We start from the raw sequence: 18,832 nt of genomic DNA on the forward strand, positions 1-18,832 counted from the left end.
TGTAGATTTCTTTACTGTATCTACTATGATATAAAAGGGAAATTTAATTCTGAACAGACGAAAACTTTGAGTAATATGTTTTATCAGGCTAAAATAAAATACATTAAGTATCGAAATAATATACAATAGGAATAAGTAATAAGCAAACCTTTAAACTTTATTTACTCTGATATTATTTCATTATTCATTTATTATTTCCTGTGTGATATAGTTTTTATTTCACGTGTACAATTTCTTAATCACTATAAAAAGATAGATAGTGTAGTGTGTCCCATAGGCACATGAAACCGAAAGAGTAAAAGAAATTCGGTTGCTGAGGTGGGGTGAATGGTTGCTACGGATGGGCAAAAAGACGCGGGTTAGAATCCAGTCTCGTGATCATCTTTTTTTTTAACTAAAAAATATTAAAAATGTATTAAAAACCTAATATTTCCTGTAGGATTTAGAGATCTACGACGCAGTTGTCGACGTGCGCTGCTACGAGCTGACAGCACTGTTTCTGTGCTCTCTGTTTGTCCCCAAATGTGGACCACTGGGCCACATGGTGCGGCCCTGCAGGAGCCTGTGTCAAGGTAATTTGGACTTTACCCTGATATATATCAAGTAATTGAAAAAACGGTTTTGTCTGTGACTTCCTCACGTTAATAGCAGGTCAGTTGAATTCTGCTCCAATTTTAACCGATGTTCATATATCTTTGTATATATTTGTGTGTATGTCAAAAAATAGTTGTTCGATGACACATGATAAAAGATGTTTAAAGCGGCCTAGTAAATTCGAATTATACTTAGGTATAACATTTCAATGTCTTAAATATGATTAATTGTATAAAAAAAAACAAAAAAAAGGAATTATGTATGACGCGTATGTTGAAAAAATAGTGCTATAAATTTGATGCGATAGTTAAAAACCACAAAGATACCACCACCATATTTAATTTAATAATTATCTAATATTTAAACAACATAGATAGAGCGAATCAATAGATTTTGCTAAATCGTGTAATCATATTCCTAAGCGATGAAATGTACGCATGTGTGCGTGTGGCCTTGTCTACCGACAGAGCTGGCCTAGACCAACTCGTTGCTCTTTTTTTTTATGTCATAGCGGCCAGCTGAGCTGGTGGTTCGCCTGATGGTAAGCGATCACCACCGCCCATAAACATTCGCAAAGGTAGTACCTCTGTGAATGCGCTGCCCGCTCTTATGTGGTAAGGGAAAAGGAAAGGATTAACGACTGGAAAGAAGGAATGCACTAGGACGGGTGAGGAAAAGGAAACAGGCCTCCGGCTCCCCCACTCACCGTACGAAACACAGTGGCATGCCACTATTTCACGCCGGTTTTCTGTGGGGGTGTGGTACTGCCCCGGTGCGAGCTGGCCCAATTCGTGCCGTAGCGTGCTCGACTCCCACAATGAATGTATGTAACATGTAACAAATAAACGAAAAATCCAATCTATTACCGTACTTTATATAATACATAACTCCTAAGTATTCTAAGCTTCGTATTTCATGATTTGATCTCAATTCTCAACTTACTACAGAAACAATGCGTCGCTGCGGCTTCTTTCTCGAAGTGTTCGGTCTGTCCATGCCGGACTATCTCCAATGCGATATATTTCCGGAGTCCACAGACACCGACGTGTGTCTGGGGAATAAGGAAGTGAAGGACGCGAAGCTGAGAGCTGCTAAACCAGGTGTGTATGACCTGCATCTTTATATGAATAGCAAAGGGTTTTATCTTTAACAAAAACCGAATACTTACCGAAATAATGTTTATTTTTAAACCTTCAAATGTTGCATTTAGAAAGAATACGGCAGTGAAATTATGGTGTAATGGAATATTTGTATGAGATGAGAAGAAATTTCATTATACCATTGTTATATTTTCTGGACATTGCGTTCTATCTGTATCGTGGTACAATATCATTGTATTTCGAGTTAGCAGTTTCCAAGATACTCATCAATTGAGGGTTAATAGCGTGATCAATAGATCGGATCGGATCCATATCTTTCATTGTTATTGTATACAGGATTTATTGTTTGTAACAATACCTGCCCATATTATGAATGTGGACGTAATTTTGCGTAATTCTGCCTGTGTCTTCACGCTTAAATTACTGAACCGATTGGTATCGAAATTTGCTACAGAGATAGTTCAAGATCTAGGAAAGGACATAGGATAGTTGTTTTGGAACTATGTGTGGAAATCCTCAGGCTATCTATTTTTTGCTACGCGCGTATATACCTTGTGTCGTATAAACATAATACTAATTTAAAACTTTTCAATTGATTAAAAAAAGATTGTAAAAATTGTAAAAATGGTAACTTCAACAAAATTATAAAATACAGCCTATGTAATGATTTATTGGTTGATATTTATCTACTTTTTTACGATGAAGCGCCAATGTTTTCAAAACAAACAACCCATAATAGAGAAGAATACAAAGTTAACACAAAATCTCCAATATTCCTGCAATCCTCGTTACGAAATTTGAACCTTCTACCCCGGTAACACGTTCGCTTTTCCCAGTCTGCCAATCCGGGTTCCAATGCGACACGAACCGCTGCATCCCGCACGACTGGCGCTGCGACGGGCACGTCGACTGCGCCGATAGATCCGACGAGTTGAACTGTCGCGTCTGCAAGAGATCCGGCGACGTACACTGCGGCAACCAGCGGTGCATATCGCAGGCGCATTTGTGTGATGGGAAAGTGGACTGTCCGTGGGGGCAGGACGAGCGAAATTGCTGTGAGTTTATTTTAAGTTCAAGTACTTTGATGATGTTTATGGACAAGTATATATGATGAAACATAATATTGGAGACACGTACCTTAGCAACCAGAGCTAAGTATCCTAAAAAAACCTATTTGGAAGACTGGAAATAGAATGATTAGTTGTAAATAAAGCGCTAAAAACCTGTAGTTATATTCCTTTATGTATTACTAAATGTTTAAGAGTCTGTAAAATAAGAGCAAGAATTATGGGGCTGTGGATAATTACCCCTATATTATTTATGAGTTGCAACTTCAGAAGGGAAAGAAATTAAATATTATCTATAACATCATTACAACTCCAAAGAAAATATTGAACTTGCATAATTTACTGAAATAAGACACATAAGCGTTTGGATTCTGGACATAATATCAGTGAACACAAAATAACTCATGACATATATCAAATATCTTTGTTCACAACGATGTCTATACACTACACGATGTCTATACATTTTTATTAAACATTAGCCACAAAATGCTCAACTAATCCCCGTAATTCATATAGTACGACTAAGCGAGTCGAACGGCGACGTGGGGGCCGGTGAGGTGCAGGTGTACCGCGCGGCGAACCAGTCCTGGTTCCCCGCGTGCCTGGCTGCGGCGCCGCTGGACCGAGACACCGCTGCTGAAATCTGCTCCATGCTTGGATATACGTATGTGGATTTCTATTTCATTCAAAATATATTTATCATTTCTGTGTGAATTTTTTTTTTTTATGTAAGAGTCGGCAATGGAGCTGGTGGGACGCCTGATGGTAAGCGATACCACCGCCCATGAACATTTGTATAGGCGTAAAGTCGATTACAGACCTTACGCCTCTACAAATGGATTGCCGTCTTTAACTTGGGAAGGGATTAAGGAAGGATTGGCGAGAGGAATAAAGGAAAAGACTGGGAAGTGGAAGGAAAAGGATACGGGCCTCCGGCTCCCCCACTCACTGAACGAAACATAGCAGAATGCTATTTCACGCCGGTCGTCTGTGGGGGTGTGGTACTTCCCCGGTGCGAACTGGCCCAATTCGTGCCGAAGCGTGCTCGACTACCACAATAAAAAATGAAATTTTATATATCAATATTAAGAGATTGCATCTCATAAAAATATGACCATGTTAGAAAGTATGCGGAGCTTACTTTAAGCTACGTAATCGTAGACGGTACTACGAGCTACGAACCTACGAAATCAGGTGTTATAATATAAATTCGTTTAGGGTTTTTTTGTAATGTTTTAATAATAAATTATACCAGTAAGTTTTACCGCATAATAAAAATTTAACGATCGAAATATTAAGTGGCGATGTGGTGTTATTTTTAAAATCCAAACACTCTGGGATCGATAGGTATTGCCCATATTGAAAAAAGCATTTAACGCATTCCGAAATACCTATTAACAAAAATCTCTGTCAAGTGTTGCAATATAATTTTTCTTAAACTAAGTCGCTCTTAAATTGCCAGAACTAGACCAAACTTGGAACATGGGAGGCATCAGCTTTCAAATAAAGAAAAAAAAATGCAATCGAATTGATAACCTTCCCCTAACTTTGAAGTCAGATAAAAATAGATTACCTTAAATTTATATGGGTATAAATCTTTAAGACTAATATGCTTTGTCTCAGAATCGTAAACAAGAGCAGAGTTATCGGAGGAGCAGCCAGAGCTGGTCGGACGCACCCGCTAACTCCAAACGCCCTGCAGGCGGGGCAGTCCCTCATCCACGGAGTAGCCCAGTCGTACAGAGCCTTCCAAAGAAGTGAGGGGGGCTTGCTGCGCGAACTCAAGGATTGCAGACACGACTCTAAGAAGATACACCTTATTTGTAATAACTATGGTAAGTTACTTTGTTTTTTTAGACAGTTTTATCTAGCTTCAGCATTGCTACAGTAGTAAGAGAGACCTGCTATCCTAGATTCCCGCAACATAGACGAGACAAAACATTTAGGTTTACTTGGGTTAGTAAAATATTTGTCCGTTATAAAAAATGATCTGTGGAATATATGTAAAGAACATGTTTTACATAGGTTGATATTTTAAAAACTTTATCTATACCTACTCTACGTTTATATGTGATGAATATATAATGTCTTACATTATATACTTTTTGCTGTATTACTCAAATCAAAATAGATACACCATGAAGAACATGTGCTCCACGGTATATAATACAGTATCGTGAAATAGCAAGTACGTTCAGAGGAATTTCATCTTAAAGCGCATTAAAATAAAGACGCGTCCAATCACACGCAAGAGTGGCCTGATCCCCGGATCAGATGTTATTACGGGTTGGGCTTTATGCAAATTGCGGTTTCTTAATATGAACTACTTTTATATCTTTTAACGATTTTCAATTATCATACAGATCCTTAAAACCGTCTTGAAATTAGTGGTTAGTAGAACTATTATGTTATCTGTGGTAGAACTATCTATGATGATTCTAGTTCGTAGGTAGAGATATTTAATTGCAAATAATAAAATTGGTTAACATTTTTTAGTTTCTGGGCATTCTTTGTTGCAAAAATAAAAATAAAAACATGTAATTCAGCTGTGTAACACCCTGTGTAATTTAATTGGTCAATATTTGAAAATATATATTAACAGTTAAATTTTTATTTAATGTTTTTTCTTTATGTATAGAAATGTAATCTTTTACTAAAAATAATATTTTTTTCCAATTAAAATCCGTTATTACACGTTATTAATGAAATATGATAAAAATGAATTATTGAAATACTTGAAATCTTGGAGCCAATATTAAAGAGAAACCTCGAGTTAGCAAATAACAACAAAAAAATCCCAGTGTTAGGGTTGTCAAAATGTTATTTGAACTTAAAAAATAGTTTTTTTCTTATATAAAATAGAATAAGTGAATTGAGTAAAAATAAATACGTTTGTAAAAATCGTAAAATATGATAGTTAACCATAAATAATTTTTAATGATTTCACGATTCCATTACAAAATTATAAAAGGGTTCACCAAATCACTGTGCATAATTAAAACAAAATATGAACGTCAGTATCTAAAATTTTAATGAAAACCCTGAAACTTACCAGTGGCAACCCTAAAGGTGAGTGACCGCTAGGGCGTGTTTTATTAAGCAGACTTGGAATGCTGGAGTCCAAATTATGTAGGAACTCGCTGGCTTACACATGTTTTTTCAAATAGCTGGCATTCTTTGCTTTGCCCAGAACAATCTCGGAGTGAAATGAAAGCTTTGTGGCTTTTATTTCACAGGGATTGAGATGTTTTAATAATAACGTTGCGGTTTTAGAAGCAATTATTATTGTACAAGTTTAAAACCTCGCCTTTGTTAACACATACACAAAGACGTTAAACTACTGAAATTTACTTCAACTCTCTTTTAATGGATTCAAAACGAATTTATAATGCCTACCAATCGATAATTTGAAAAAGGTTATGCAAACATTTTAAACAAATTAAAGTAACACAGATAATTGTATACCATAAGGTATTTCTTTTTAATGTTTTTTAGATTCCCTACGTCTTTGCGTACATATTCATAAGCCGATAAAAGGGCCCAGAGCCAGAGCAAACGCGACGCGCCGGCACAAATCCGTACAACGCCATGTCAACGCTGTCAATATGATTTTCAAAGTGATATTTCGTCCCGTGAGCATTTTAACATAAAGGGAGATCTATTCCTGTATTTTCTCTGGAAAAACTCACCTACGCGAGCACTTCATTGTATTACTTTTATCTAGTAGAAGTAGTGGGCTGTGGGATGATGTATCTTTGCTTAGAAAGTCGACGTCTTTGCAATTTTAATGTTCCTTTATAAAACATTGATCGGCTTAACTGAGTTATTTTTAACGTTTCCTCAAGAGCCTCGCTCGTTTTGATGTCTATTTCATTTGATTTCAAACGCTTGCTACATTGAGAGGTATCTTAATAAGCTATTTACTGCATACCTTCGGAATTTCTACGTTGAGCTACTAAGCTTAAAACCCCATACCTGGAATTTCTTTCTCATATCTAGAATGTTTTCCTACAATCCTTAAAAAAAATCCCTAATATAATGCAGCAATAAAGGGTTTCTTGTATAGTTGTAACAACACCAGCTGTGCCCCGTGGTTTCTCTCACGTCGTATATGATATTAGATAGCCCATATTATTCCTCAATAAATGGACTATTCAACACAAGACGAAATTTTTAATTTGAATCAATTGTTTTAAGAAATTACGTGTTTAAACAAACTAAAAAAATAAACTTTTGCAAGCAAAATATTATTAGCATAGATATTAGCCCTTTACTAATTAATTCTGGTTACAACCATGCACGTAGATATAACTGAATTGATAAAAACCCAATATCAATTCAATAGGTTCATATCACTGCTGCTAATCGTCCTATATAGAATTATCGTTTTTGTAACAGCCAGGAAACTGATTATGAACTCATTGAAACTCTCAGAGAAGTGACTTACATAAATATTGTAATCAAAGGAAACGTCCGTCACTTACAACTGTCGGCGGACGAAATGAAAATTTTAACTTTCCTAATTACGAATATTGTTGTCCTCGCCGGCGTCGTAAATCAAATTCCGAATTATTGTAACGAGATTTATTAGATGTATGAAGCACTGACAGCGTTCATGTTTCAAATCCTTCTAATAATAAGAGTGTAATCGTTTAATTTTTAGTTTCTATAGCTTTGAAATACTTTATAAATGATGTATTCGTTGAGGTTTAAGTGTAATCGTTTGTTGAGGGAAAATTCGAATTTGATACTTACAGTTGTGGATAATCGAATGTTACTCGAATTATCTTGTTATAAATAACCTGGGAACTAATGTTATCAAACAACAACTCAAGGATTTATAAAATAGCATTTGGTACACTTTTCTTGGTTTAGGGCCGAGTTACCGAAAGAAAAACGAAAAAAAAAGAATTTAAATGGAAAGCGATAAAGAAAGGATTAAAAGAATGGACTGGAAAGGGTTAGGAGCAAGATACGCAAGGGCCTCATATATAAAATTTACTGTACGTACGTATGTTATGTATATATAAAACATATCTAATGAAAAATATTGTATATACAGAACAAATTAATCTTCTTTATGGGTTGAATTCAGTTTCCATCCAACACGATTGTTTAAATTCAATAAGATTCTCAGAAATACAATACTTGCTTTGCAAAAATATGCCCTATTTCATAATTGAAAAACCCTAATTAACCATTAAAGCGGCTTACAGCTTTCTTTAGTACCCATAAATATTTAATATGAAACAACAGATAAAAAGCGGCTTTAACGTCCACACAATAAGTGCGACATTCGCTACTATACCTGTAACGAGGGCCATTACACGCGGCGATTTAGTTGTCGTATCGGTCACGTCTCTTTGTGTTCTTTACGAGTTCAAATAAAAATGTCGCAAGAATGTTTTTCGAGATGCGCCGAGGTGGGGATAACGGAATCGGTTCTGATTTATGAGGTCGATCAAAGGATGAAAACTTTCTAAGCTGAAATATTTGTCTCAATATTACGTAATATTCTCAAATTATTTTTTGCTGGTCTAATGTGGCATATTTTAATCAATTTAACAAAAGCAAAATAAGGGTAAATAGTAAATAGAAAAATAATATAGTATTTTGGAGGAAATTAGGTGCTAAATCTCAAAAAGACAGCTTGCAGAGAACAGGGCTCAGAAGGGTACAATTATGAACATTAACAACCTGAGCTATAGTATGTCTATAATATTTACATTACATTTTAGTTTTAACATAGTCATACCATTCTTCCATACATCTGGTTTGGAACAAACTGAAGTGATAACAGAGATAATATCAAATATGCATTAGTTTTATAGTTTATCTATGTACCAAGATTGAAGACAGGAAAGTATTAAATTCGCACACCTCCATAGTATAGCAAGATAAATTAACCTGCCTGTCATGTAACCAGCAAACTTTGCTAGAAGTAAAAAAATTCAAACTAATGCCGAGCCGTACGGGAGAATGTGAATTAATGTCGATTTTTATTAAATTCTTCGGAGGGTTTTGACAGGCTGTATAAATTACGGCACCTCGAATATTGTACAACTTATTATAGGCCACTTTACATCATACGATGAGATAATAATTATATACGACCTGTGATCCTGTGTGTGTGTTACCTGTGACTACAAGGGTCTACTAGGGTCTGAATATCTGAATATAGTATCGATTGTGTACTCTATAAATTATTGTGATTGACAGGATCAGAAATTTACAAAATAAGTGCTTTCAAGTTTCAACTAACACTTATGAAATCTATTATATAATGCACATCGAATAGTACAAAATAACCAATATGGTTTGGTCCAAATTATGATTATATACGCTCATACTTGTGGTTGATTTATAAATAGTATAGCGTCCTATTATAATCTTATTTTTAAAGAAATATGTAAGATTTTCCTGTCTTTGAAATTTTTCTTTCACAATATTGATCCCCACAAAATTTTCATTTTCGTTGATAAGGCAAAACTTAAAACGGGCAAAAAGTTTAACGATACCCAGCTACCATGTACGTCGTAGGATAACTAAACTAACTAGTGGAAATAAACAAAATACGAAAAACCTACTATCATAAAAACATCGTCGACTGCAAAAATATCGTGCACGTGTCGTGTAAACGCACGCCGCTCAGCAAATATATTACGTCAGTATTGTGCTCGAGTAATCTTTCATTGTCCACCTGAGGAGGGCGCTTTGTTATCTCGTATGGCTAGTGGCTACACGCTTCTGAGGAACTTAAAAACGACGACTAATGGTGGGTAGTTTGATAAAGAGCTGAGATTTCTATGCTTCTGTCGGGGATTTTCGATGAAAGGAAAAGACTTTGTTGGCGTTCTTTGTATATCTTTTTTGTTGCTTGTATGTTAAAGAAGATATGTGATGGAATAACACAATATGCTGAATGTTTCTTTTTTTATTTTACTTTAATAATTTGAATTACTCGCAGATTTTTTTTCATACCGTCCTTTCGTTATTAATGGTTTATAATTATGTTTACATCTTTGGATATTTACATTAAAAACACATAGACATGAATAGTTTCAGGAAGAGGAATAAGGCAATATAGTAATATATAATATTTTATGTTACCTGTGGCCAATCTATGGATATTCTAAGCGTTAATACAAGAGCCCACCAAGTGGACTCACCAAATCGCTTGTTGTTTTATAAATTGCGCAGTACAATAAACATAATGCAAAGACAAAGAATCTACGTCGTAATCTGTTTTTCTTAATTGTTAGCCCGCTGAGAGGCGGGCGGCAAAAAACTTTAATTATCTCTTATAATGGCGGTGAGGCTGTTCGTGCGGGGGTGTAGGGTACGCGTGACCGGCGGTGTACAATTATGCTGTTTACTTCCTAATAGTTGATGAAAGAGGTGAAGTTTCGATAGAAGATGCTCACAAAATATGAGTACTATCCTACTTGAGCTACTTCGAACAGGATACAACATAATTATATATTAGAAAATGTATTTTTTATATTGAGTAAAATCCATTGGATGGATGGATTATATAACACTTTTTTACCATAATCAGATAGATTATGGTCTAAAACAAGTGTTATAATTGATACATGTCCCGTAAATTTAAATTACTATATGGTATTTTTTTTATTAATCATATTTCATTCATTTAAAACAATTCGGTTCGTTTATTTAGAAAGAAAAGTGACATGAACTCAAAATCAATTACTTCAACTTATAAGATTCCTCCCCATAGAAACACTGTCTTGATGGTTTAAAAATCATATAAAATATCCGAGCATATACAGAGTAATCGCCTGACCCTCACGTCTTACAGCAACGCTATGTTTACTCTGTCCCAAAAGGAGTTTTGCTTAAATTTCAATTCAGAAACCACAGGACGTCAAGGTGAGACAGACAAAGGTTGTTATTACGAGGGTGATTTTAAATTCCCTAACAATTGTGCTGAGTCATCTTAAACGAGCGAATAACTCGGATTTATAACATTGTTTCGCACTAATTGTTATCTGGGATAATTACTGGAAACCTGTAGTTTTATCATCTGCTTTGTTTACGTTTGCAAGTTTAATTGACAAAGATGTTGATAAAAAGTAAATAAAAGTTTTGAAGGAATACTTAATACATAAGATAAACGACTTGACAGGTTAAATTTTATATTGATAAATTTGTATTTGAATTTTGTTTAAATTTAATTACAGAACCTACTATCGTTTTCAGAACATCTATATTTGACTATACTATAATGTTCTCTTTTATTGAAAAAAAATAAAATAATCTAGACTAATGTTCAGAGATGTAATATATGTCTTATCTCTAGAATGCGGAAAGCGTAGAACCATAGCATCAGCGACTAAAAGAATAGTGGGTGGCGTGGAGGCGTCGCCCGGAGACTGGCCCTTCCTCGCAGCGATCCTCGGCGGGCCGGAGGAGGTGTTCTACTGCGCGGGGGTGCTGGTGGCCGACCAGTGGGTACTCACTGCCTCGCACTGTGTTGGCAAGTGAGTGCAATATATGTACTTGTGATATTTTGTGGTCGTGTGACGCTTGGCTTGGCTCTTCACAATTTTTTGGAAGAGTAACGCAGAGGTCATGTATAAGGGTTGAATCTTTAATTCCTAATTATTGCAACTCTTAGCTATTTGCGTTTAGATGTATACTAAGTGTGTTTGAGGCTTAAATCTGGGGATATATCTGTTAGAGAAAAAATAACCAATGGCTTTAAGAATAAATAATTTCTAAAATTATAAATATCAGAGAATCGACCTATTTGAAGTACAAGGATTGAGAAAAACTGAGTTAGTGTAAAGTTCTCAACCTACCAACAAATAAGAAAGTGAAACAATTTTCACTCCATTCATAAAATTTCATGTCGCAATAACAACTCGGTATATGGAGTTATTGGAAATTCTGGAAAAACCCCTAGTTTCACGGGATATATCGATCGTAAGCTTTGCTTTGTCTACAATGGTGATAATATTACTCAATGGCAATATTTATTCGACTTTCATCTGATTTCTTATAATATTAATAACAGTAACTTCTCTGACTTTGCTCCAACCGAGTACTCGCCTGATTTTTAACAATTACAAAAGAATCTCCGATAAGCGATCAACTTTGCAAACGCGTTGCTCGTTTTTGAGAGAATAAGGATGAAATCATCATATGTAGATAATAAAACCATAATCATTTCCTTCCAAACAACAGTCCGTGCGAGATCCAATTAATTTCTGCTCATAACTGACCGATGTGTTCTTTGAGATCCGTAATAATACGTATAGTTTGTGATTGCGTGATTATCTGAAAATAATGAAGACTAATTATTCATATTATTCTCTATAGTCACTCAGATGTAAATGGCTGGACCATACAACTGGGAATCACGCGTCGGCGGTCTCACGCGTACTATGGGCAGAAGGTAAAAGTGAGGAGAGTCGTCCCCCATCCGCTGTACAACGTGGGCGTCGCTCACGACAACGACATCGCACTGTTTCAGGTACCTAACATTCGCAGGATTCTTATAAATTAACTTTATCTTTTAATTGTATCTAATATTCTCTTATCTTTTAATTTCGCTTCGTCTTTTAATTGTATCTAACGTTGTCAGGATTTTATTTATAATTTACGTTGTTTTTTATTATGGCCAAGTAACTATTCCCCTATTAATTACATAGGAAATGTTTATATGTGTGTAAGTCAATAGTTTTTCTAACTATTGGGTGAAATGATTTAACTTAAAAAAATTAAGCAACCACAAAATCATAAAATCACACATTTATGAGATTAAATCGCACTTAAGCTATGTGTAGAAATTAATATTTATAAATATGTATAATCTGAACATGAAATAACAGTACATCATTGTAGTTGGCAGTGCGAGTCCGCTACCACGAGCACCTATCCCCAGTTTGCTTGCCCCCTGCGCGGCGAGCGTTGCAACCTGGTACACTGTGTACCGTCATCGGCTGGGGAAAGCGGACTGATAAGGACAGTGAGTATACCCATTATATCGGGAGCACAAAAGTAGACTGGGAGATTATATTATTAAAATCACACACATCTGTCATCATATCTATCATCATCAGGCTATATATGTTTCCAAACTTTTTTCTGTAGAAATGTCCCGTTTTAGAGGTAAGTCATTAACCACCAGACCTAGGGTTTGGATTAAGCCGTTATAAACTCAGTAGATGAGATATTAATATTTCGGCTGACAACATACGTTTCTCTTCACTGATAAGAGTAGTGCCAATGATGTAAAATCAATATCAATACTAAAATTAACATCCATAAAGTAAAATTGTCTATTGGAGAGCACGCATGGGGAATTTTGATTGAAGTGTGCTATGAATTTGAATTTGTTGTTAAAATCCCAGACAAAACAATTCGTCTAAAATTGTATGCAACTTTTACGATCAGACAGCCAGAGGTTTATATTTCAATTCCATGTATTCTTTAATCTTGTTGTCAATAGCTAGACAAAACAATTTTTCCGAGTACGACAGCCAAGCTTTACAAAAAAAAAACATCCAGAATAAATGAGTGCCTTTTGTATTTTCGATGGTTTGCCACGAACCTTTACGGTGGACGGATGTTGACCAATATAATTCGATTTTCCTTAACAATAAAATCTTATACCTTTAAACGAGCAATTCTTTTATATATATAATTGGAATCTCGGAATCGGCTCCAACGATTTTCATGAAATTTAGTATATAGGGGGTAATATATCCCCTATATATTACCCCCTATATACTAAATGTTTCGGGGGCGATAAATCGATCTAGCTAGGAATCTTTTTTAGAAAATGTCATATTCGTGCTTTATCGACTTAAACTTAGCGACTCTTCCTGACATCTATTAGTGAATAATAATACTAATACTATTTTTTCTTCCTGACATCTATTGGTGAATAATAATACTATTTTTTGGTGAATAATTAAAGTTCCAGCAAATGGCGTTGTTAAGTAACGAAGTCAATGAGTGTTTGCTTTGAGGTTAGACTAACTGTTTATATTGTTTTGTGTCTTCTTGATGCACGTGTTCACTTAAAAATGCCTAAACGATCTTGGAAAAAAACGCTTATAAACAATCTAACTTCACGAAGTTAAACCGAGCAAAGCTCGGTCATCCAGGTACTGATTTATAAACTACGATAGTAAATAAATTTATAATAATGATAGAAAAATAGTTAATAAAAATAAACAATAAGATTAGATTTGTGAAATGAGTTTAATTATTTTAAGTAGAGAAAATATTCCAATTCATATAAATCTTCTTTCAAGCATTCACAGTCTACATAGCTAACGTAAATTATGCTTCCTATGTCAATTTAAGAGAGTTAATAATTTCTTCTCCTTTTTTACACTATTAATTGCTTTTTTCTTAGAAACAGCGAATCTTTCCCTTTTTGATCTCTGAGACCTTATTTTGAATAGTAATTCGCTGTGAGGTAAAAAGTTGTTGGTGATGAGTATATATTTCAGGCTATTTGAGAGAGAGCGCCTAAATCCTGAGTTTGTTGGTTTTTGTGGTCTCACCTGGTCCTCTGTCCTATCCAATGATAATCCTGAGCTACGCTGCCTGCGAACTCACAGAAGCGTTATATTTCTATTCAGTTGGATAATTTTTATCGTCTGATCTGCAAATACGATCGACGACGCAGTAGTCCACCTTTTCTGCAGTAGCGTATATAACAAATCAACTGTCGAGTTGGCAACGATACGTCCTATACCCTGTAATGTGCTTACGGGTCATTTGAGACGCAGTTAGTCGCTTGAGCGACGCTAACGAGTTGAAAACTTACGGTTTTATTGCACATTAAACTGTCTAGTGCTGCCCTTGATTTATTCTTGCTGAAGGACCAATTGATTATGTATTAGAGCTGATATTTGCTGTTTTGTTGGTAGATGCATTTGAGACAATATTCAATAAGCAGTTCTGAAAGATAGAATTAATTTTAACTGTTGGCTAGTTGACATTACGTACATTCGTACTTTGTTTTTGGAGATCATTAAAATTTTTGGTTAAATTATTTCATAATATAATTTTTATCTCGTATAACTTATAACAAACACTTGTATCGTATTAAATATTCAAACAGTGTCAGAATATGAGCCGGCGGTAAACGAAGTAGAAGTCCCAGTTCTGAACCGAGATCTGTGCAACCAGTGGCTGGAGCATCGCGACCTCAACGTCACCGAGGGGATGATCTGCGCCGGCTACCCGGAGGGCGGCAAGGACGCTTGCCAGGTGAGAGATGATCATCATCATCGTCATCGTCATCGTGATCGTTATCGTCATCGTCATCATGATCATCATCGTCATCGTCATCATCATCATCATCATCAGCCAATACATGTTCCCACTGCTGGCACACAGGCCATTCATTAGGGTTTAGCCCATAATCACCCACGTTGGCTAAGTGTGGGTGGGCAGGTGTCACATGTCGTCGAACTTTTGATACTTGTTTTTTTCGTTTTCCTTCGCCGTTTTAAGCAGTGATGATGTTATGCACATGTGTAGATAAATTGAAAAATGAATTTATTTCTTGCAAATTATCGATATTAAGTCCGAGGTCCTCACCACTGAGCCATCATTCCTTTAGAAAAGGAGATGATAGTCTATGCTTCCCTTATTGCATACCTTATTCAATTAAAACTAGGCACAATCAGCTAGACAATTTAATAAGTTGTTAAATCCATAAGAGGTATAATTTTATTTTAGGTTATGTTTGAATGTTTCTTAATTTTTCTAGTCGGCTGAAATCTTCAAAATGAAATATTTCACTGTTAAAACGTTTGGTTAAAATACATACGAGAAATTGAAAAATGCTATATGCATAAGTTCTCGTTACGTCCCCAATATATATCACTTACCTGGTTCCGTATATCTAACCACAGATAAAATAATACTATACTATTAGCTTAAAATAAAAAGCAATAACCTCTATTGTCTATTTGTGATCTCTTTAAGTATCAATGATTAGTTTACCATCTTGCTTTCTATGTAGTAATTTTCCTCGTAACAAAATAATAGGACGTAAATATAATATACGTTTTGTTAGTTGTTCATATGCTATACTCATCCCAAATATGAAATCAAATAAATTTGTTGTGCCTGAATTTGCGAGAGGGCGACTTTATTTACTTTTTCCTTCATAAACTTATATTTATTTAAGAAAATTGTATTGACTTGGAGATTCCCATCTTTAATGAAATTTCAGATAGCTGAGATGCTACAATATTATAGTAGTGTGTACATTTTAAGATTAAAATGTTGGATTTCTTTTGTATAAAATGTTAACAGTAATTTTTATTTACTGAATATATAGTGTACGTATGTTATTACTTAATTAATTACATTCTTTGTCAAATTTCAATTAGATTGTGACTCAGAGGTCAATGTACGGTGTACACGCATAAATATTCGAAGAAAATTCCATGAAATCCGAGTGTTTGTGTTTGTCGTCGCGCTCTCTATATTAAGGAAATTCAGTCTCCTATTAAATAAGTACCTAATTTAATTTACTTCGTTAATTGTTTTCCCTTTAAAATGATGGCTTGGTTAAATGTATTTTGTATAGAAATACATCATGTCTTTATAAAAACTAGCATAATCAAGCACCGAAGGTGCAGAAGGGAGTAATTATTTAATTGGTCGTTCTTGTTAACTACATCGATGTATCTTCTATGATGTATGGTGTAGTTTCTTGCTCCAAGTTCTTGCAAATTATTAGCCAGATTTATTAGCATAAAATATATAGAGAGCGTATAGGAACTCAATGCATGTAATGAATGAGAAAATGAAAATCAATAAATATTAGTAAAAAGATTTCAGTGATATTGTCATAATTGTAGGTTAGATTAATTTTGTAGAAGTGTCCCTGCATTTGGTCATAAATGGGCTAACGATGAAGATTACTGGGCCTCGTAGCTGGGATATAAGCCTGAATGGCCATATTATATATTCATTTATACAACTCGAACAAATGCTATAAACTATTATATATTATCAATGCATATTTTGAAGATTTATGCAATAAGTTCTTACTTTTTCCATTTAATTATTGGCAATAATTCAACCTCCTTGGTGCTCCGATGAAATATAGGCAACAGTGAACGCGATGTCCGTTCTAGGTCTTATAATATTAGCGTGTTCGTTACGCCTGAGTACTCGCTCAAACATGAAGAAAAGATATTGCCTTCAGCTCCGACTTGCTATTTATTGCACCAGGCTTTAATACTTCGCTGCATTTTATTGCTTATCTGTTGGGAATGTATTTTGTTTTCTTAAGCCAGTCCTTGAGAGTGATTTTAAATTGTGAATCGGTTTTCTTTACTCTGTATTGCAAAGTATTGTTTACATAGTAGTTTTATTATTTACGATTAACTTTTGGCACATGGGATCAAACGAAGACTGGAAGATGACCTTTTATCGTATGGGCTGTATGATCATTTGTTTCCTTTGTTTTGTTTTGTGTGTGAAGTTTCAAGCATTTCATTGACTTTGTCAATATGTTTTAATTCCAAAACTCAATTGTCATTAGAAATTCTAGCTAAACCTTTTAAAATAAGGTTTGAATAATATCCGTGTAAGGAGTCACAGAAAATTTCTCCTTTTTCCACCTCACTGACCAGTCTACGAATCCCAGATCCCGCTTAATGTAAGCATGAATCAACCTTTGACATAAACGATATGTAATTTTCCAGGGGGACTCTGGCGGCCCTCTCCTCTGCAAGGATCCGGATGACCAATCGCGCTGGTACGTGGGAGGTATCGTATCTTGGGGTATAAAGTGCGCGCATCCGCGTCTACCCGGCGTCTACGCGTACGTGCCTAAATATATCCCATGGATTCAAAAGCAGATCAAACTATACAATGACGAAAATGCCCCATCAGAACCCGACATCTGAGGCATCCACGGATAGAGGAATAATCGTAAACGCAACTCTGCTAACAAAGTGTAAAAGCTTTTGTTAAATGTCTTATAATTGTGTAATGATTGATATATTTTTGTACGAAAAGAAAGTGGTCTGTAAATTTCAATTACAGGTTTTATAGTTATTTTTAAATTTAAATTTTACACAATTTTATGATCGCATGTATTTTGGAATATAAATGCAAGTTTGTTTATTTGGAAAATAGTAATCAATAATATTAACGGATATTTTGATTAGGTTTCTCTTAATTTGACAAATATGCTCATGGATTTGTATTTGTTATTTATATATTGTTATTAATCAAGGTTTATTTTATAAAGAGTGGTGATAATATTTACCAAAATTAATATTTATTAACAGAGTTGCGAATTCAAAGGAAATTGAGACAATAAAATTCGATTAGCGACAATAAATGTTTATGAAAGATAATGTTAATGTATGACAATAATTTATTCTACGACAATAAACGTAATATTAATGACGGTTTTCTTCTTATGATAAGACATGATATTTTAATGTCTGTATGATAAGGCTGTGGTCACACTGGCTAATAAAGGGAATATGATATATCTATAAAAAATGTTTGCTATTTTAACAATAATCTCAAAAATGTTGCAAACAACATTTTGAGACAGACAGGTAGTCAAATTTAACCTGAAATTAAATTCTCACCAAACAAATAAAATCAAATCAGAATTTCATTGTGACCATTTTATTAAGTTTATTGGCAGACTTCACCGACTACAAACACAATCCTAAAAACCACTACACAAAAATTTATTTAATAAGAAATAGGTTTTCTCTCGCACTCAGTTTCACTCAAATTTTAGCGAAACAAATAATACTCTTGTATTCACAATATTAGTATTTCATATAGATAAGAGGATTCCCCTTATTCGCCCAGTGTAACCGCAGCCCAATTCCGATGCTGTGATACTGCGGAACTCTTATTGAGGAGAAAGGTTTACCGTAACGTGTCAAAAACTTTTTTTATAAATCTTTAAAGTATTTATTTCTCTCGATACTTTTGTCGATCTAGAGACGTTATATTTACAATAAGGCGCTTATGATAAGACGTAGGGTCCTGAAGCTTTAGCCTTGAATAAGATTTATATGCATCCTC

At 34.7% G+C, this 18,832-nt stretch overlaps 1 protein-coding gene across 2 annotated transcripts in view; it reads left to right on the plus strand.

Moving 5' to 3' along the window:
* LOC119838841 (atrial natriuretic peptide-converting enzyme-like) overlaps nucleotides 1–18,364 on the plus strand; it is a 29,130-nt gene extending 10,766 nt beyond the window's left edge. The window contains exons 3-12 of one of the 2 annotated variants that reach the window (XM_038364980.1): nucleotides 440–572; nucleotides 1,542–1,694; nucleotides 2,531–2,749; nucleotides 3,281–3,428; nucleotides 4,388–4,599; nucleotides 11,088–11,268; nucleotides 12,110–12,263; nucleotides 12,635–12,758; nucleotides 14,871–15,019; nucleotides 17,479–18,364. In XM_038364980.1, the coding sequence (XP_038220908.1) occupies nucleotides 440–572; nucleotides 1,542–1,694; nucleotides 2,531–2,749; nucleotides 3,281–3,428; nucleotides 4,388–4,599; nucleotides 11,088–11,268; nucleotides 12,110–12,263; nucleotides 12,635–12,758; nucleotides 14,871–15,019; nucleotides 17,479–17,682 (1,677 nt within the window). In that variant the 3' untranslated portion in view covers nucleotides 17,683–18,364. The remainder of the gene's footprint in view (nucleotides 1–439; nucleotides 573–1,541; nucleotides 1,695–2,530; nucleotides 2,750–3,280; nucleotides 3,429–4,387; nucleotides 4,600–11,087; nucleotides 11,269–12,109; nucleotides 12,264–12,634; nucleotides 12,759–14,870; nucleotides 15,020–17,478) is intronic. The other variant, XM_038364981.1, reaches the window with a different exon arrangement.
* The last annotated feature ends 468 nt before the right edge of the window (nucleotides 18,365–18,832 follow it).

Source organism: Zerene cesonia, unplaced genomic scaffold (genome assembly GCF_012273895.1).
Source record: "Zerene cesonia ecotype Mississippi unplaced genomic scaffold, Zerene_cesonia_1.1 Zces_u005, whole genome shotgun sequence".
Classification (NCBI taxonomy): Eukaryota; Metazoa; Arthropoda; class Insecta; order Lepidoptera; family Pieridae; genus Zerene; species Zerene cesonia.